The sequence below is a fragment of the Centroberyx gerrardi genome, chromosome 5 (genome assembly GCF_048128805.1).
Source record: "Centroberyx gerrardi isolate f3 chromosome 5, fCenGer3.hap1.cur.20231027, whole genome shotgun sequence".
Classification (NCBI taxonomy): Eukaryota; Metazoa; Chordata; class Actinopteri; order Beryciformes; family Berycidae; genus Centroberyx; species Centroberyx gerrardi.
This window is the reverse complement of record NC_136001.1, coordinates 2,600,085-2,621,268: the sequence shown is the minus strand read 5'-3', so window position 1 is coordinate 2,621,268 and position 21,184 is coordinate 2,600,085. Positions and strand designations below refer to the sequence as shown.

At 42.7% G+C, this 21,184-nt stretch overlaps 1 protein-coding gene across 1 annotated transcript in view; it reads right to left on the bottom strand.

Moving 5' to 3' along the window:
* The window catches only part of cacna1sa (calcium channel, voltage-dependent, L type, alpha 1S subunit, a), a 71,064-nt gene that overhangs the window by 37,283 nt on the left and 12,597 nt on the right, over positions 1–21,184 (bottom strand). The window contains exons 3-25 of the mRNA XM_078283480.1: positions 20,524–20,663; positions 20,004–20,149; positions 19,206–19,358; positions 18,263–18,468; positions 17,479–17,582; positions 17,201–17,346; positions 15,200–15,281; positions 13,799–13,959; positions 13,231–13,456; positions 12,518–12,725; positions 11,146–11,266; positions 10,925–11,039; positions 10,546–10,648; positions 10,376–10,445; positions 10,129–10,261; positions 9,872–10,001; positions 9,688–9,747; positions 9,481–9,587; positions 9,199–9,286; positions 8,999–9,106; positions 8,813–8,865; positions 8,176–8,322; positions 7,345–7,546 (exon numbers count right to left, since the gene is read on the bottom strand). Of these exons, the coding sequence (XP_078139606.1) occupies positions 7,345–7,546; positions 8,176–8,322; positions 8,813–8,865; positions 8,999–9,106; positions 9,199–9,286; positions 9,481–9,587; positions 9,688–9,747; positions 9,872–10,001; positions 10,129–10,261; positions 10,376–10,445; positions 10,546–10,648; positions 10,925–11,039; positions 11,146–11,266; positions 12,518–12,725; positions 13,231–13,456; positions 13,799–13,959; positions 15,200–15,281; positions 17,201–17,346; positions 17,479–17,582; positions 18,263–18,468; positions 19,206–19,358; positions 20,004–20,149; positions 20,524–20,663 (3,009 nt within the window). The remainder of the gene's footprint in view (positions 1–7,344; positions 7,547–8,175; positions 8,323–8,812; positions 8,866–8,998; positions 9,107–9,198; positions 9,287–9,480; positions 9,588–9,687; positions 9,748–9,871; positions 10,002–10,128; positions 10,262–10,375; positions 10,446–10,545; positions 10,649–10,924; positions 11,040–11,145; positions 11,267–12,517; positions 12,726–13,230; positions 13,457–13,798; positions 13,960–15,199; positions 15,282–17,200; positions 17,347–17,478; positions 17,583–18,262; positions 18,469–19,205; positions 19,359–20,003; positions 20,150–20,523; positions 20,664–21,184) is intronic.

Below are 21,184 nucleotides of genomic sequence, written 5' to 3'. Positions count from 1 at the left end.
ATATGTTTGATATCATTTTAAGGGTAGCTTCTTAGCTTTCATTCAAGCCCAGTTGTGAGTCTGTCTGACAGAGAAAGAGGTCACATGGGCTCTTCAAAGTGTCAGTGTCACTATAGTCTTTATTTGAACACTGTGACATCTAGGAACATCACAGACACAAGCATCAAAAACTGGAATACTCACAGGACTGTAAGGATTCAGAAAAGGTATAATCTACCCATACTATCCCATCGTGAGGGGTGATTTTGGGCCTTAAAGTAGAAGAATGACTTCTCGAGGGAAATCTCTCACTTATGTTCTTGATTGTGAGTAATATGGTGAGTTGTCAATGTATTGTGAACTGGCCATAGCACATAGGCCTTCTACTTAATGACACATACTACTCTTCAGACAATTCCCCAAAGAATTTCACGATTCAATAATTTACTGCCATTTCAACCAGAGGTTGCTAGGAATTTGTCTTAATGTGCTCTGAACTAGTGATTCTCAACCTTTTTTATATCAAGGACCCCTAATTTAGTCCACATTAGAGCCACAGACCCCCATTTGATGAGATTTTGTCTCTCGGACCCAAAGCTGAGAATATTTTAATTGCTAGATATGATTTTTTTGTCCAGAATTCCATGACTATCTGTATTGTAGGTAGAGAGATAACAGTGAAACTATCATCAAAACAGTCCTTCTTCTACATTCTCTAATTGTGTTAACTTCTTGTAAATTAAATAATGGTGAAGTTTAATTCACAACAATTCATCAGTTTGCTGGGGACCCCCGGGACCCCCTCAAGGACCCCTGGTGGTCCCCGGACCCCACTCGGAGAACCACTGCTCTGGACAAGACATACACTAAACAACCCTGTTCTATTTCACACAGGCTTCGCCCTCTAACAGGGCTCTATTGGCTCAACCACTCATCTAGTCGCCTCAGCACACTGAAAATATGCACGCATATGCTGAGCCAATCAGGATGAGCCTAGTCAACTCTGTGAGGCCTCACCCTATATAAGGCGAGCGGCTCATTACTCAGCATCCACTTTTCTTCAGCACTCTGACGAACAACGTTGCCTTGGATGCCATTGGTTGATAAAATATTGTCCAACGTGCCCCAGCCTGGTCGCTGCTGTGGAATGTTTCGAGTGCCTTGGCCTGAACAAGCTGCAGATGGGGTAGCTGACCCGGCGGAGTGCATTGACTGGTGGGCTCTGTCTTTTGTGCGGTGCCAGCAACAATGGAAGCACTTCCAGTGCTACCAGTGTTCTCCCGAGATCCAGCTCCGCTGCACCGACAGTGAGGCAGAATGTGGTGGCGGCTCTCCCGAGCCCTGCCCCTCTGCCCCGGTCACAGATCCACTAGCATTGGCTTGCCCCCACCCGGATATGGAGGATGAACCCATGTTGCTTGCAATCAGTGAGGATGACGACATCTCATCTGTCTCGGCTGAGGCAGCGTCCAGTGTCTCCACTGTCTTGCCCCTCCCTCCCTCGGTGAGGTAGGATTTCCCCGGCATCATGACGATGGTTGTCGAGAGAATCGGCATGCTGCGTCCACCTCCCAGACCCCCTCGTCATACTAACTGGCTACAGGGTGCCTACAGGCCGGCGATGACGTCGAGGCCGATTTTTGGCGCCCCCGTGCTGGATGAAACTTGGGAGTGTGTGGAGGCATCGTGGCTTCTGTCTCCGGCTTCTCCGACTACACCAGGTGAGGAGTGGAAAGGAAGTCGGACGTTTTGCGTCATGGCATCCTCCACTGGACGACATGCTGGCTGCCCACTTTTCACCTGGTTCTGCTGGCTGGTCGGGAAGCAGGAAGCCTGCTCCCCCTGCTAAAATTTTCTACCTGGCAGGCCCAGTCAGCAAGTCTCAGTGGTGCCGAGGCACAGGAAATTCCTGAGCTTTGCCTTTCAAGGAATAGGCTATGTGAACAGCAGACTACCATTTGGCTATTCCCTAGCCCCCCGTATCTTTTCCAATTGTGCGGATACAGCACATCAATCGCTGTGCCGTCGGTCTCCTTATATCTAGATGACCTAATCCTCATGGCCTGGTCCAAAGAATGGGCCATGTCTCACATGATCCGATTGGTGCAGGACCTAACTACATTAGGCTTTGTGGTCAGTTGGAAGAAGAGCGCACCTCAACCGTGCCAGCAGGCACTGTATTTGGGTCTGCAGCTCGACTCGTCCATGCTGAGAGCTTGTCTGTCAGAACTCAGACAGACAGCTATTGCGGAGTCAGTTCAACGGTGCAGCATGACAGGGTCTGACAGTTCTTACTGTCATGCACCTTCTTGGTCTCTTCTCAGCAGCCCCTTTGGTTCCAATGGTGCTGCACATGAGACGCCTGTAGAGGTGGTTTGCCAGACTGAGTTTGGACCCACGATGGCACAAACAACACCTGGTGACCATACCCCCAATAGCCAGGAGCGACCTGGACTACTGGCTACAAGGCAAGAAAATGCAGGAAATGGTGTGGGGACATTGATCCATTGACTTGCTCAATTGGTCTCTTTCCTCCAGCTGCTACTGAAGAGACTGGCGCTTTCTACCATTAAGGTTTATGCATCAGCGATGAGAGGCTTGGAGAGAGGTCGGTTTTTGGCCACCCTCTCCTGAAACGTTAGGAGGGGGCTAGGAGGAAACACCCAGTGATGCATTCCGCTGCCCCCCAGTTGGAGTTGCCCATGGTCCTCGAGGTCCTTTCAAGCCCATTGGGCAGACTTCTGTTAAGCTGTTGTCAGTCAAGGCCACGTTGCTGCTTGCTTTGACTTCGGCTAAGAGGGTGTGTGATTTGTGTGCTCTTTTGGTCCACCCCAGCTGTATGTTGATACTTGGATACCTGAGTGGCGCCACACTCAGACTCAGAGAATCCATCCTTTGTGCCTAAGAACATTAGGAGTAAATTTAGGTCTCGGATGATTCAGCTGGATGCATTTTATCCCACTTCCCATGAAGGGGAGAGGGCAGAGAGGTTGCATTGTTTATGCCCAGTACATGCATTGGCATGTTATGTGGAATGTGCGGCTACTTGGAGGTGCACACAACAGTTGTTTGTGTGCTATGCACACAGGGTGGCTGGCAAGCCCCTGTCAAAACAGGGGCTGGCCCATTGGCTCTGCGACGGCATTTCACAGGCTTATGCGTTGGAGGGAGCCTCCCACAGCCATTTGCACGCATTCTACAAGGAGTGTGGCTGTGGTTGACGCCCTGTCCATTCATCAGATTTTATCTGTTGGATGTGTCTGGGTCTTTCTCAGGGTCAGTGTTCAGGACGAGGAACTGGAACCCAAGACCTGTGAGTGAGAGACCTGTTGTGCTGAAGTCTTAACATACTGGGGTACTGTTGAGACCATCCCTGAGTCGTCCAGCGCTAGGTGACTCACGTGTTAACACGTAGGAGTGTAGTGTTGGTCCGCCCCCCCTGCCTTACCTGGTGTGTGGAAGTGAGGTGGGCCATGTCTGGCTGACCAAGGTGTTTACAGTCAATTCAGGCTGGTGATACAGCATGTTGTTAACGTGTTGGTGTAACGGAAAGGAGTGAAGTCATCGGGCTTAGCCCCCTAAGCCAATAGAGCTCTGAATCTTAAAATTGTTTGGGGAATTGTCTGAAGAGTAGTATGTGCCATTATAAGTATAAGGCCTGAGGCATGTGCTATGGCCAGTTCACGATACAATGACAACTCACCACATTACTCATTTTCAGTGCGCTGAGGCGACTAGATGAGTGGTTGAGCCAATAGAGCCCTGTTAGAGGGCGAAGCCTGTGTGAAATAGAACAGGGTTGTTTAGTGTATGTCTTGTCCAGAGCAGTGGTTCTCCGAGTGGGGTCCAGGGACCACCAGGGGTCCTTGAGGGGGTCCCAGGGGGTCCCCAGCAAACTGATGAATTGTTGTGAATTAAACTTCACCATTATTTAATTTACAAGAAGTTAACACAATTAGAGAATGTAGAAGAATGACTGTTTTGATGATAGTTTCACTGTTATCTCTCTACCTACAATACAGATAGTCATGGAATTCTGGACAAAAAAATCATATCTAGCAATTAAAATATTCTCAGCTTTGGGTCAGAGAGAAATCTCATCAAATGGGGGTCTGTGGCTCTAATGTGGACTAAATTAGGGGTCCTTGATATAAAAAAGGTTGAGAATCACTAGTCCAGAGCACATTAAGACAAATTCCTAGCAACCTCTGGTTGAAATGGCAGTAAATTATTGAATCGTGAAATTCTTTGGGGAATTGTCTGAAGAGTAGTATGTGTCATTAAGTAGAAGGCCTATGTGCTATGGCCAGTTCACAATACATTGACAACTCACCATATTACTCACAATCAAGAACATAAGTGAGAGATTTCCCTCGAGAAGTCATTCTTCTACTTTCAAAAATCACCCCTCACGATGGGATAGTATGGGTAGATACCTTTTCTGAATCCTTACAGTCCTGTGAGTATTCCAGTTTTTGATGTTTGTGTCTGTGATGTTCCTAGATGCCACAGTGCTCAAATAAAGACTATAGTTTAGGTGAAAATTGTGGAAAAATGAATGTCACTGACACTTTGAAGAGCCCATGTGACCTCTTTCTTTGTCAGACAGACTCACAACTGGGCTTGAATGAAAGCTAAGAAGCTACCCTTAAGATGATATCAAACATATTCTCATAAAACATGACTAAAGGTCCTGAAAATGAGCCTAAAATAGGATATGCATCAGCGCCTACAATCCAATTTATTGTAGGGGATGGTTAACTTCATGAGCTGATTACTGTGACAAAGCTGCCATTCAGCAATGGTTATCATACCAAAATATCATCTACGGACACATACCTTTTCAAAATTTTTAACTAGACCACCTTGAGTGGTACCGAAATCTCGTCTGGCCCATGGACTAACTGGGTTAGAGCAGCATTTTCACCCTCTAGAGGCTGCGACTGGTCATCCAGCTAACCCTTTTGCTCAGTCATAGTAAACTAATGGCTGATCAGACATTATGCTTGAGTTGCACTTGCCTCCAGTGTTGATTGACTGCCTGTTGTTAGCTACGTTAAGCTCACTGCTGCAGTTGGCAGCCAGTTTTGCCAGTTTCCTTCTAAGCCACACCAATTGGGTGGCGGAGGTGGCTAGCTGTCCAATGGGAAGTCTTACAGAAGCCAGTGCTATAGCTACATGACTAACATAAGTTGAATTTCTCAGTTTCTTTGCCTTTCATTAGTTTGGCATGGGTTCCATGTTTGTTGTTCCTGCATGGTCCTTATTCATGCCTTGGTATTGGACACCTGAGAGAGGGACTCACTAAACAATAGGAAACTTGCAATGCAATGCAAATGCAAATGCAATGCAATTTTGGGATCAATAAAAACAATGGAAAAACAGGAAAGGGGAGGCCTTTAAATGATTTAATCAATCAATAGGTCCTGAGTCCTGAGTCTGACAAGTCATCGGTCATGTCAGTGTGACTTTGGGATCAATAGAAATAGAAAATCAAAAGGAAACCATCCACTGAGTGTGACAAACTATCAATGCAACATTGGGATTACTAGATATAGACAATAAAAAAACAGCTAATTAGGAAAAATGGCAGGGGCATCAGTGACATCTAATCAACGCAAAACTCAGTCATGAGTCACTCATTCCAATGTAATTTTGGGATAAAAAGATAAATGTTTAAACGTCTCAATGCGACTTGGGGATCAATAGATATCAAAATAAAGCAGGAAAGGGGGAGGGGCTTAAATGGCATCATCAATTGATAGATAACTCTCACGTCTCAAGTCTGACGAACCGTCACTTATGTCAATGGGATCAATGGATATAGATGATGAAAAGCAGCAAAATAAAATTCAGATTTCTGAGAAAGACCAACGGACGATGAAAAAATAGGCAATTGGGAAAGAGCGAGGGCCTTAAATGACACCACTCAATAGGACACTCTCTTCTGAGTTCAATGAGTTATCACTCATGCCAATGCAATTTTAGGATCAATGAATGTGTGGTGGCCTGCAAAAACCCTTCTCATGGTGAAAATTTGACATTTTCATTTTTTGATATTGCCATAAACTAGAAATGACTGAGATAGCCCTCTCAGATCAAAAGTTATGAGTATTTTAATCTGTTATGTGTCTAAAAGTAAAAAGTGAGAAAAATGGCTTTAAACATTCCACAACATTCCATTTTCTCCAGTGGCATTCCACCAAGTTAGTCTACAGGAGAGTGTAAGGAAAAAACACACCAGCACTTAAAACAAGTCCAATATGATTTGTTTTCCTCAACAACATAGACTTGGTCACTTCCTTATAGCAATCTGAAATCATAGGACTGTCTTAAGTGTGTGTCTGTGGCTGTCCTTTACACCTATCGGACATTTTTCTATCTTTGCTTTAGTGGTGAGAAGGTAAACAGGAAGAAGGCAAAAATAGAATGGAGTAGCCTAACATGCGGCTATCTATATTGTCAAAGTTAATTTGTTGAAATGAGAAGGGATCAGTTATCTGTGCCTTCTAGTAAAGCTTTTTATTAGTTTTTGCAATAAGTTGTTAACATCAGAAACCGGGGAATAATGCGAGTGGATGTAGCGATCATCTGTCTGTGGACATGACTGATGGATATCTGACACGACCAGCAGCTACCTGTAGCTTCGCTCATAGTAAGTGACTCTGTCCTACCGCTTGTTAGCTAACACTCCTAATGAGTAGGTTACTGTCATGTCTGTTTGGCAGCCTGTGTTTTTTCCTGGACATTAGCTGTAATGCTAAGTTAGTAACGTTAAGTTAGTAACGTTAAGCTCCTCTCGCCATGGTGCGATGCGGTCAGCAATCGGAATCAGAACGGGAGAGACAGCACCGGCTAACTTCTTTTGCTAGCCAACTAAACTTCACAAAACCATAAAAAATAAATACTTTTTCTTTTGTTTTATGAAAATAATTATTCACCATGATGTACTATGGAGATGAAAGTAACCAAATCACTCAAAATATCAAAATACCCGCAAAACTTGTTTTCGAGCTACTTTGGCTCATTGCCAACAGTGTGTAACGTGTTTATTTTTAGTGTTTTAGTGTTTTTAGTGTTTATTTTAAATATAAGTTTATTTTGTCCACAAAATGAAAATAGCATTTTCACTTTTGTCCACAAAATCAAAAGCCACAAACTCAGTTTCTTGCATGAAATGAAGTGATGTTTCTGGATTTTGTGGACGAAATCAAACAAGGTGTTTTTGAATTTTGTGGACAAACATTTTGTTGCAAGTTGCACTAGACCATAATGATAGACCATAATGCGTACACACACACACACACACACACACACACACCATAGCACAGCACACATCTTCCCCACTTCCCCATCTTTACCCACCTGGTTTTTGTCAAGCTCACAGTTCTTGTACTCCTGTTCTCCTTGCTCCTGGAAGGTGACGATGACAAAGCCCACAAATATATTCATCATGAAGAAGGCAATGAGGATGAGGTAGATGATAAAGAAGATGGAGATCGCCACACGGTTGTTGTACACCGGGCCTGTATCCTCTAGGTTGGAATCAATGGCTTTGTATAGTAGCCTAGAAGAATGAATAAAAAGAGACACAGGCATGTAGGAAAGAAGTGACACACCCCCCCACACACACACACAGAAATGAACGAATACACACAAACCAAAAAATTTGATTTTGGATTTATTCTATAGTGGAATACATGCACAGGGTTTCCCCCAGAAAAGTTGTTAGTCCAGGGGGCAAATACAAGGGAGGCCCAACTTGACACGAAGCTGTCCAGTAGCTGACATTTAGGCTCTATAGTTACCATAAAAACAGAAATGTGGAATATTCCATAGGGCCTTAGATTAATGTTCAAAAACAGAATTTGAAAACCAGACCAATAATGCAAAGTTGTTCATTAATTTAACACAAATAACTTCCACTGTTTTTTTTTTTTTTCCCATAGAACTTAGATAAAAGGTGAAACTATAAAATATGCGAAGTAATACAAAATACGAAGCGTGCCGATCACAGTTCTTGCGGTCTGGCGTCGCCCTACATACAGTCACATTTTTGGAGAGGTGCACGTAAGATATAGTGGCAGCCTCTGTGGGCTACGGCAGCATCACAAAGACCTACAGCATAACTATGGCAACACGACAACGCAGAAGTATAAATTGGCCTTTATAGATGCAAAACAGATAGTGTCTCACTTTGGCCATCCCTCGAAGGTGGAGACGGTGAAGAGAGCCAGCATACCATTGAGGATATTGTCAAAGTTGAGCTCTGAGTTGATCCACTCCCTCTTATGGACCTCCATTTCATGGAGCGCCCCCTCCTGGTACTTTATATACCAACCTCTGAGCGGGAGGGAAAGACAGGCAAGTTAGAGTGAGTCGGAGCTGTAGTAAAGACCACCTAAATCAAGTCCAAGTCATTTCCAAGAACAGGTCCAGTCAAGTTTGAATCAAGACCAGGTCCAGCCAAAGGGGGTCAAAACCAAGTGAAGACCAAGACCAAGACCAGAGCAAATCAAGTCCTATTCAAGACAAAACCAAAATAGGCAATAAACAGTGTACATGAAGGAGTTTGTTAAGGATCAACAGATATGTAGATCTATCTACAAGAGCTCTGTACAGTACCCTTCAACAACCAACTGCATGTATAATATTTTAACTAATCAATGCAATTAAACAAGAAAATAAACAAATGTGTACCAGGTGGAGAAAATATTTTAACATTTTTATATAGGCAGGAAAAAGTCTAGAGACTGGAATCAAGTACTAAATCCCTGGAATGCCTAGGGGAATAGAGTGTCCTTAAACATAGTCACTGTTTTATCAAGCTTACTTGCATGTTTCGTCAGTCATTTTGTCAGGATCTGTGCAAGCGTAGAACTTGCCCTGGAAAGACCACATAGGGATATACCTTTGTCAGATGACAACTGGAGAAAATGCATGATGGACAATTACCAAATACAGGGCTAATGAACCATATTCTGCCACTTCTACAACAGGTTTTATTTGCTCTTCCCACCTTGAAGAGTTGGACTCCAATACAGGCAAACATGAAGTCCAGTAGCATGGTGACTAGGACAATGTTTCCAATGGTCTTGATAGCCACAAACACACACTGGACCACATGCTACACAGACAGAGAGATTACACACAGAATAAGAATCAGGTCAATACGATGGCATCTTTAAAATTGAAACTGTCTCTTCAAAGACATCTCACCTTGAGTCCCTTGGCTCTGTTGATGGCCCTGAGGGGTCGGAGTACCCTCAATACCCTGAGAATCTTCACCACGGAGATGGCACTGGATCTAGATTGGACAAATGCAATCACACAGTGTTTACTGGAAAAACACTGTTTTGTCCAATGATGTGATGACATGGGGAGTTGCATTTTTAAATCCAGGAGTCAACAGAAGATAAGGAATACAAACTCTTAGTATTTTATCAGACTGAAAAGTATATGTGATGAGGATGATTAGGTACATTTGTAGACACTACTTACTCCATGCCCATTGAGAGGAGGGATACACTGACCACCAGTAGGTCCAGGATGTTGAAAGAGTTCCGGCAGAAAGAGCCTTGGTGAAGAATGGCACCATATGTGGTCATCTGAAAAAAAAGGAATAATACTTAGTCATTAGGCTAACTCTATATACCACAAGTATGTGTACTAAAGAAGTAGGAGCAATAAAGCAGGTCCTATTATTACCTTGAGTACAATCTCCGCTGTGAACACTGAAGTGAAGACTATATCGGCATAGGCCAACACCTAAAAATGTCAATGACATGAATTATATATATATTGAATGCTAAAATTGTAAATGAAAAATTGGATGTTCAATTTTAAAATGTAACTCCAACTTAAAATTCAAAATGGAATGGTGCAGACAGACCTGGTTCCTGAAGGACATTGGGTCAATAGGATCCTCAGCAGCCAGAGAGATGGAGGACAGGAGGATGAAAAGAAGGATGATGTTGGTGAAAGTGGTGGCATTGATGATGCGATGGCAGAGCTTACGGAACCTGGAGAAAGAAATGATTCAATATCACTTCATCCACCCACCCACCCACCTATATTATCATTATCATTCCCGTAATTATCACCACACTTTCATCACTATCGCCACCAACACCACCAATATCATCATACTTGTTCTGAGGACCAAAGATGAAAAATGAGCTGGCTTCTGGCATTGGCACTGCTTCCTCCTTCAACTGCAGGTCTGCCATTGGACGAGGTCTGGGGCTTTCTGGGATATCAGGGTCCTCCTCCTCATCGTCACCTAGGCAACCGAAAGAGGGAGAGATGAGGAGAGGTCTGACATTCTCACCTTTGAGTTTGTAATAGCATGATTACCATTGAAATAGGCTGAGGTGTGTTAGGCAGTGGGGTTTACCAGGGAAGTCAGCAGGAGGGAAGGGGTCTTTGATCTCATTCACATTAGACTCAAACTCGTCTATTTTGAGCTGTAGATTTGAAAATGACATATGACATGATGAAACAACATAAACTATTTAAGGTGATTTTATGTTGCTTAATTTGTGGCAAACATATTGGCTGCCTGACCTTGGCAGTAGTAGGGATGCCCTCTATACCCTTGGCCCTTTGCTCAGCCAACTTCTTGGCCATAAGTGCTTTCTCCTCTGCTGCCTTGTCAGGCATGTTGGCTCTGGGAAGCAATAGTGTGGTATAACTCATTGTTCCTTTTGTCAGTAAACATGGTTTGCATATGTCTTTTACTATAGTGCTGTTCATTTATTTACAGTATTATCATGCATTCTCACGTGACTCACTGACATAAACATTGATCAAACACCAGTTATTTACCTACCATGATGGTCATATGGTGATGTAATACAAAAATGTCCTAAGTCTGTATAAAAGACAGTAGCCTGATTATTGATGAACTAAAGGATGTTTAACCTTAACATTTGGGTAGACTCACCTGAGCGCTTTCTTGCGTTTTTTCTCCTCTGCTTTCTCCTTCTGGGCTGAAGTCAGAGACTCTGCCTCTGCCAAATTATCAACAGCAATGGCCAGAAAGACGTTCAGCAGGATGACTGAATGTCAGGGGAGTCAAAGTTCATCACAACATGAAATGGAATTGTGGTGATCATTGGTCTCACACACACACACACACACACAAACACTACTGTTTAAGGATACAATTTCCACAGACAAAGAGGATGATGAAGTAGATGCTGACTAGAATACCAGGCATGCTGGGTCCTCCATGAGCCATGATGCCATCGTACATGACTGTGTTCCAGTCCTCACCTGTCAGGATCTGACACACAACACACACAACACACACACACACACACATCAAGTCCTCATCAGCATGTTTACTAAATGTTATTTTGAATCATCAGAATAATTAAATACCTCTTGTTCTATTTCACACAAGCTTTGCCTAGCGGGGCTCTATTGGCTTACCTACTCATCTAGTCATCAGGGTGAGCCTATTCAACCCTATGGGGCTCCAGCCACTCTGTCATCTTTTTGCACAAACAGACTGTGGAAGAAAATTTAACATACATGTAACAGCTTAACTGGTCTCCCTCGGGGAATGCACTGTTTCATGATGAATGGTTACCTCACTGTAACCTTTGGGCCATAACTTACTAGGCCAGAGGTCTCTTGTCACAAGTGGCTCCTGGATGTCCCAGACTATCTGTAGATTCTTTAAACTAAGACGTAACATATGATGCTGTAACCCTTTTCTGTGACCTGTTCCCATGTCAGCACATTCTGTGCGTCCTTGGAAGATACATAAAGACCAGTTCAAATCTATTTTCCTTTGAAGAAGTGTATGTAGCCTATGTGCTGTGTGCATCTCTTCCTCTCATGAGACTCCTTTTAATAAATATATACTCAAGTAAGACGAACCTCTGACTCCAGAACTTTTTCCTCAACACAGACATTAGCGGCGGGTTAGCTTGGCACCTCACTTTCATCAGTTGGCCTAGAAGGAAGCGGGGATGGGTCCTCTGTGAGAGCTCAATTCGAAAGGGCCAGTGACAATTCGGCGTGGCAGGCAATTGGTTTCCCACGGCCTCTAAAGCCAGAGTGTTGAGAGGAGTGGGCTTGCTGACATGAACCCACCATGCTGCCTACAAGGGCAGTGAAGAGAAGGGCTGCCTAACCTGGCTGTTCCCTGTGTAAGAAGAACATGGGGGCAGTGGGATAGCTTTTTCTCTTGGAGCCCTCTCCCCATCGGCTATAAGGTCAAGTGAGGGGGACAAGGGGCTCTTGTTTATGGACTGGCCATGCTGCCTACTTGGTCAGCAGGCAGGGACCGAGCACTCAGCTTGTCCACGAGCCTGAATAGGCTCACAGTGATTGGCTGAGCACGTGTTTGCAAAGTTTTTGTGCATGCGCTGAGGCAACTATGAGTGGCTAAGCCAATAGTGCCCCGTTAGAGGGCTCTGCCTGCGATCATAGAACTAGAGTTACCATGCTAAACTACCAATTTAAATCATCATGATCACCCCAACAACTCTCCATTTCATTCAACATATTTCCATCACTACTGTACCTGGAACACACTGATGAGGGCCTGAGGGAAGCTGTCAAAGGTGCTGCGGGGTTTGGGTTGATTGGGAAAGTTGAACTTCCCTCCAAACACCTGCATCCCCAGCAGGGAGAAGATGACGATGAAGAGGAAGAGGAGGAGCAGCAAACAGGCAATGGAACGCACCGAGTTCAAGAGGGAAGCTACGAGGTTACTGAGAGATGTCCAGTATCTGAGATGCACAAGATCAATTGACCAATCAAATCAATCAATCAGTCAATCAATTAATCAATCAATCAATCAATCAATCAAGTAAGCCAAGCAAGCAATCAATCTATAAGTCGTCCTATTAAAGCTGCATTAGGTAAGGTTTTTATGTAAAAATCCAGCAGTCTCATCAGTAGTCTAAATCACAAAGTGGAGCTGCAACAGACAAGAGTGTCCCATCTCCACTAATTGAGACCCCTAGAGTCACACCATTTGTCAAAATTAATTCAAGTTCAAATTTCTCAGACAGTTACCTCTCGCTAGTATTTGGAGCCACCAAAATACGAAGTTGCCCTAGTGCAGCTTTAAATTCAACCTGTTGAATTATGATGCTGTGAAGCCTTTATGTGCTTGATTGAGATTGTTTTCCTTTACTGAGATTCTTTCTTGTATCAGTGATGAGGTCAGTGATGGATAATGACCATATTCATATTTTCTAAATTAAAGCCTCTTAACAAAAGCTGTCTTACTTGGTGACTTTGAGCAGGCGCAGCAGTCGTATGCAGCGCAGCACAGAGATGCCCATGACGGACATGACATCCATGTGAACCAGGGTGAGCTCCAGGATGCCGGTGGACACCACAAAGCAGTCAAAGCGGTTGAAGAGTGACATGAAGTAAGAAGGCAGCCCTAGTGCGTACATCTTCATAAACATCTCGAGGGCGAACATAGACAACAGCAGCTTATTGGCATTGTCTGGTGGTGGGTGGTGGGTGGTGGGTGGAGGGGGGACAAAAGGGCGGGGGGGACAAAAGAAAAACAAACATGATGTGCCTGTCTGTGAAGTCAGTTGATATTGAGTAAATTCCAACAGCTTGATACCACCATAGGGATGAGATTAGATAGTGACCATCTTCATGGAACACTTTACACCAGGTAAACTGTGCTCAATAAATAGACATACTGTTACTGCTATGTCACAAAAGACATTTGATCTTGTGAAGCTGTTGTTCAGGCATTATGAAAGTGTCATGAACCTAATTAATGTAAAGTGCCACCCCCTGAACGCAGGATGGAATGGACAAGCAGTGCTCTGACCTTGCCAGTTGGTGAGCCTCTGGGACTGCTGGTGGTGTTCAGTAGCGATGGCCAGCGTGTTGAGGAAGACCAGCAAGATCACCCACCAGTAGAACAGCTTGGACTTAACATACACTCGACATTTACGGCGGAAAAAACGGTTCCACTTACGAGCCTGCTTACTGCACAGGAGAGGAAGAAAAAGAAGGAGAAGTTAAGGAAGTGCATGGTTTGCAGAGTGACCCTGATGTACAATTCCATGACTTTCCATAACTACGTCGGAGCCATTCCATGTCCTAAACAAGTTCTACCTTCATGGTTTGTTAATGCTTTTTCTAAAAGGGTAAACAGTCTGGTTTCCATTCCAATTGGGCTGAAAACCACCATTTAAAGGATAAGGCTGGTGTTTTTTAATGCATTGCTTACCGTCAACAAATCCTATGAAAATACCAAAATCAACAATGCGTTTGCTCTACTCCCGTTACTTTCTGACTTCCCACGTACCGTTTTTAGCCGTCAACCCGGAAATCATTGGCTCCAGTTGTAAGCTAAAAACCTTGAAATACAGCTCACAAAGACATAGTTTCAATTTTAAAAATCGCTAACTGTTACCACGAAAAGTCAGACTGCTGTAGTTATTACCAAATCAAATTCAAATGGGAACAAATTCTTCATTACGCCGGGGACTATTTTCGGTGCAACGGAACTACTTTCCTGAGATCGCAAACGTGTTTACAGTCGGCTTATTAAGTTGTTTGAGGAAAAAGTTGGCTGGCCCGGTGCATCGCGATGATGAAATATGCTGCCCAGAGCAACGGCATGGCTCTTTGACGTGTTTTTAATCGTTTTTTTAATACAATGGAGTTCTATAGCTGCTGGGACATGGCTTCATTGGGCACCGGCTACATGGACGAGACTTGGTGGCAAAACAAAATCATTGCTGATTTTGTTATTTTCATAGGATTTGTTGATGGTAAGCAATGCATTAAAAAACACCGGCCTTATCCTTTAATGCAATGAATGTGTGAAACAATTTAGAAAATACATTCTGCTATATTCCTATAAGGTAAACCATTTGTAAAATTCCCTGATATTCCCTGACTTTCCCAGAAAATGTATCAAATTCTTTGACTGCAATACACCTCTCAAAATACCATGATACTCCGGGAGTTCCTGGGATATCAAGACAGGGAGGAGCGTAGGAACATTGGATGCAAAAATGCTACTGCAGGAATTGCTGTATTGATTGTTTTTTGTATCTAAATATGTAGCCACACTATCTAAACCCCTGTACACTGTGACCTGTACCAATTCATTCTATTGTCAGTAATACTTCAGCATATATTTACAGTATCTGTTATATATCTATGTTATATATACTGGCAGCCATATTGTGTGAGAGGAAGACAGAGCACCACTGACTAGTAGTAGACGATCCGCTGGATGGTGTCCATTTTGCTGACACTCCCTGCCTCTGAACCTCCATCCTCCAGGGGGAGCAGGCCTGATGAAGATACATGCACACACATACACACACACACACACACACACACACACACAGGCATTAGAAATCAATGTGCATATTTTAATATATCTATTCTTTTCTATTATCTCTTATTTCTTTTCTCATTATCTCCGCCAACAAAGTTGGAAGGAGGTTTTCACCCCCATTTGTCTTTTTGTTAGCAAGATATCTCAAAAAGTAATAAGCAGCTTTGAAAGACATTGGAAACATAGCCTTTGGCCCAAGGATCTGTTGATTGGATTTTGGTGATGATCCGGATCTGGGATTTCTGCCATTAAACAGTTTATATTTTTTAGCCATAACTATTATGCAGCGTTCAAGTGCTGCTGGGAAGGTCTGACATGCGGGACTTCCAAGACTTCTCCTAAACAGCATTGCATTCACATGCTATTTTCTTGAAAAAGAAAAAAAAAGAAAGAAAGAAGCTTTTCGACAAAAAGAAAAGTTGCTGGAAGCACTGAGTTATGTTTCTGTGAGTTTTTCCATGTTTGAGTAATCTGTTATTAGGTCAAGCTAATGTTCAATCACTAATTTGGTCCTGTCTTTCCAATTTATTATTATTTTTTAGCAATTGTTAGTGAGATAAGCAGAATGTTCTTGTCGTGTGGTTTGATATTAATGGTTGAGAGGTCACAGAGAAGACATAAAGATGATGTCATTGGGAGGCTGAGGCCGTTTACATGTGTGCAGAGCCAAAATGCACAAGGTGATTGTTATATTGTTTGGGCATAGTAAGGATTTATAAGTGTCAACATATCCCATAAAGTGTCATTTCTGTTTGGTTAGGTGTGTTCTATACAAAATCTTGGATTGGATTAGCTGTGGTTTTGTGTTGCCTGACATGGTGAATGTGTTTTTACATATGGGTTGCCATGGGAGGTCGTTAAAGTTAAGGTTAAGGTCTGCTATCCATTTGTTTGTATGGAAATACTGTATGTGGTTTTGTGGTAGATAAGAGCTTATATATCTGTATCTAATTTCTTATTGCTGAGAAGCTGTAGTTTCTGGAATAATGATTGATTTAAATTAGGATAATATAGTCCGATTTACTCTCTCAGTATGCCTGAAAATACTTGAATTTGCAGTAATTTGGTAGGTTAAATTGTTCTTCTAACTGGTTGAAGGTCATGGAAAGGCTGCCCTTAAAGAGATTTGCCAAATGTGTAATTCCAAGTTGTTCCCAGATAGGGAGTGACAGTGGTTTGTTGTTCATGTTAAACATAGGATTGTGCCAGATTGGAGTTAAGCGACATTATCGCACAAAAACAAGCTTCTTGCGCTATGGGTCGCTGCTGTCGCAGCCGCTTTGTACAGCGTAATGTTTAACCACTCCAGCACACTCAGTGGTGCTATATTAGCTTGCCAACAACGAACTATATGAGGCTAAATACTAGCAGTTCCTAGAAAATAACATCTTTGTAACAACATTGTAACGACATTTCGCCATGCAAATGTTTTTTTGGTGTGGTCTCTGTATGCCTTTAAGGAATTGTTATGGAGTTTTTGGTACATGACACCACACAAACGTTTTTTAATGGACCTCAAGACATAAAATAAAACACTGGAAAGTGTAAAATATGGGACCTTAAATTGGGGTTTTCTCTGCCATCATTTGTGCACATTGTTTGGCCCTTATATTTGCGCTGTCACAATTCTAATTAATTATCTGCAACTCTGCTCATTTGCGTGCCCTACTTGTGCTGCACATGGAATTGTGACATGTTAGTAGATCTGAGTGTAGGCAGCAAAAAAAACAATCTGTCTCCATCCAATACAGTGGCCAAGGCGCGTGCAAAACCTTTCTTGTGCGATAATGTAAATGTTCCTTTTGGGATGAAGGTGAAGAAGATGATCCAAGGTGTTTGTTCTATTCTATTCTATTCTATTGCATGTCTTACCCTGTCCCTCCTGGTCATTGTCCATGACCTCGGCCTGGGTGATCCACTCCATATAGCCTTTTAGATCCTCATCCAGCTGCTGGGTTTCCCTCAGTTTCTGAAACTCTCCACGGGACTTCGCCTTCTCCCGCTCCTTAGTGAACTCACTGATGGATAACGTGAAAAGGAGAAACAGAAGGTGATTGAGAGAAATGGAAAGAGCAAAGAGAGAAGAATGATCGAGTTGATTATGATAATGTAAAGAGAAAATGACAGAATAGGAAAATATGTATTCCTACCCACTGAGCACGCCCAGAACCAAGTTGAGCACGAAGAAGGAGCCGACCAGGATCAGTGTGGTAAAATAGATCCATGACCACTCCATTCCTATAGCGTCATTCACCTGTGAGACAATGTTTTTTTTTTTCAATCTTTATTTATTCTGGGAAAGAGTTAAATGTAGAGAAAACATGAATTTTGTGGTAACAAAGTATTAACTTGTGCATGATAAGATTAAGTGTGTGCATGATATATAAAACTTGACATTGGGGTGTGTGTATGTTGATTGGTTCACTTCTAAAGGCGTGCTGCTGAGTTAGTCCAATCAGCTAAAGCCAGCTAGAGTTTCCTGCCTGAACTTGTCTTGTTCATTTGGTGAGAGAGGGGAAAGTGTCACTCATTCATTTTCCCCAGATTTTCACAAGGGACTTGAACCCTAACCCTAAAACACTTCTCTAATCTGTAGGCTACAGCCACCCCTGTATTTTGCAGTAATGACTTATAGAAAAGTAGCATAAACAGAGGCTCAGGCCCACTGAGATGACTGGACTGCAGTTGTTATGTAGACTGTGATGAGCTGTATACAGCAGGATTACTACTACAAGTGACAAAAACCGTGTGTACCTCTGCTAGCACAGAGTCCGTACAAAATCTGAGTCCAGTGGTCTTCAACCATGTGTCATCATTACTCAAGAGTCTGCAGGGTTCAATTCCAGCCAATTACTGCAGCAGCTGACTTCACCAACTACTTCCTCCTCTCTGGTTGAAGGTGTATTAAACCACTGGTCCAGACTAATTCCTTACCCAGTAGAGGACGTCAGTCCAGCCTTGTGTGGTGATACACTGGTAGACAGTCAGCATGGAGAAGCCCAGGTTGTCAAAGTGGGTGATGCCATGGTTTGGGCCCGGCCAGCCACCTCGACATTCAGTGCCATTGATGGTACAACGCCGACCGTTCCCTGCTTGAGCACATGGAGCTGGCTTCTCATTCTCCACTGTGGCAATGATGTCTGAAGGCCAGCAGAGCGGAAATGATAAGTTAGGTTAATCTTAGTGTGTGTGTGTGTGTGTGCATGTGTGTGTGTGTGCACACGTGCATGCCTCTGAACACATATGAGCACACAAACATCTAGATATATACAGTAACCACACAGATGCACAGGTGTACACATGTAGTACACCTGTAGGAGTAGGAGTGTTCATAGGTGTAAGGTGTCGCGTGACTGCACCATGCACCATGCCCCATGACCGCATACAGCACAGCTTAATTCTCCTGGTCATTAATTAATTCCCCCCCCCCCCCCCCCCCCCCCCCCCCCCCCAAGTTCTACTTTGTCTTTAAATGGAAGATAGAATAGAGAATTATTACGTCTGTGTCAGGATTTCCAGAATTATATGACCCATCTCTGTCAGCTTATAAAGATCTTGACAAACGAAATAATGCATGGAGGAAAGTGGCAGAGATCTTACTTTTGTGCAACATTATCTGGAGTATCCTAAAATATTTTTGCTTCAGTCCTGTTAGCCATGGTCTGTTTTGCTGTATATATGATTTTTTTTTTTTTAGATTTTTTTTTTGCCATTTTTGCCTTTATTAGATAGTTTATAGTGAAGGGAGAGAACAAAAATTGGGGAGACAGAGGAGGATGACATGCGACAAAGGTCCCCGGCAGGATTCTAACCCAGGGCATGTTACAGTTACATGGTATGTGCCTTAGACCACTGAGCCACCAGGATACCCGCATACTTGTGCCTGTGTAGTAGCAGGTCTTGTGCATTTTGCACTTGAAGAGCTCCAGACCCATAATGGAGTAGATGGTGACCATGAAGAGGACTAGTAGGGTGATGTGGAACAAAGGCAGCATGGACTTCAGGATGGAGTTCATCACCACTTGCAGGCCTGGAGGGGAACAACAGCATGCATCTCAAAATATAATTCATAGTCTCAGAAATAACTGATTTTAAAAACAACAACTGGTTTAACTAAATAGTTCCTCCTTGAAGGTTGTTAATTAGTGAAATGTATGGAAGCCCATTCCCGCCACTCAATAAAATAAAAAACGACTCAATTCTGACTTTATATCTCACAATTCTGACTTTTTATCTCAGAATTCTGACTCTATATCTCACAATTCTGACTTTATATCTCACAATTCTGACTTTTTTTTTCATGATTCTGAGTTTATATCTTGGAATTCTGACTTTCTCACAGTCAGAATTGTGAGGGAAAAAAGTCAGAATTCAGAGAAATAAAGTCAGAATTCAGAGATATAAAGTCAGAATTCTGAGAAATAAAGTCAGAATTCTGAGATAAAAAGCCAGAATTGAGTCGTTTTTTATTTTACTGAGTGGCGGGAATGGGCTTCCATAGCAATGAGCAACAGTATCAGAATAATGAAAATGGATTTTTGCAACCTGTCCTATTTTTTAATTTCATTTTAATTTAATCATCTTGAGTATAGGGTTTACCCTCAAAATGCACAACTGCAACTGAGTCAGAAATGAAGACCAATGAGCACAGCAAACTGGCAAACCGATTTCTTACTAGGGACTCCAGAGACCAGTCTGAGGGGTCGAAGGACTCTGAATGCTCGGAGGGCTTTCATGTCAAAGCCTCCGCCACCTTTTTCTCCTACTGGAGCCTCCACTCCACTAATGTGATTGATGGCATCCACAACCACAGTGAAAAGCCTGAAGAGACAGCAACCACAATAAATAAAGGTTTTTTGGTTTTCTAGTGTATCATTCAATCAGAAATAATAAAGCAAATAGTGTGAGTTCAAGAGAATGGATTCATGTTTCAGGCTGTAGGAGTGGTTAGTAGACTTATTAACTTCACTGAGAATCTGCTCAGTTATACTCCTTGGAAAAAGTTCTCCTCTTACTCATCTAAAGCTACATAGTGAAAACCAATGAATTCCCATAGAACACATTTTTCAAATGGCAAAAGACACAATAAAAACATCAAAGATGAAAGCAAATCTTGAGAGAAGGATATTGCCATAGTAGAACATGAAATTACAAATATATTGGGCACAGTACAAGTACACAACTAATCAACTTACCCAACAGATACACAAACAAAGTCCAATATGTTCCAACAATTTCTTAGATAAGCGTCTGCATGAAAAAGAAATCCATATGCTACGATCTTCAGGAAACACTCAATAGAGAAGATGATGAGGAAGATGTACTCCAGACTTTCCTGTAACAATAATGACAGCTTTTGTTTGAATCTGTGTAACTCACAAATTATAGAACTTCTAGCAGGCAAGGCATAGTTATTTCTTGTGTGGAAAAAGCAGCAAATGGTTTCCTTCATAGAGTTAGGGGAATTTTTTAAATTTCATATCAAAATGGGACCATGTCAGTACTGTCTTTCATGTTTTCTGTCAAGGAATGTGTTGTTAATCGACTAGCCAAGTCACCCATCCTCTCTTATTCTTATTCTTTACAACTGCATGAGTATTTTCTGCTGCATATCACCCCTGTCTATCTGTGTGTATCACACACACACACACACACACACACACACACACACACACACACACACTGCATTGGAATGTTTTGTCTGGCCTCTCTCATTTCAGCAGAGGCATGCAATGAATGGCTTTTGGCAGCTAACATGGCAGCAGTCAGCTTTAATTATACACCACAGTGACAGTACACTTCAGTAGGGTTTGACTCATATCTGAGTCTGGGTTGTCCTTGTATTAAAAATGGGAT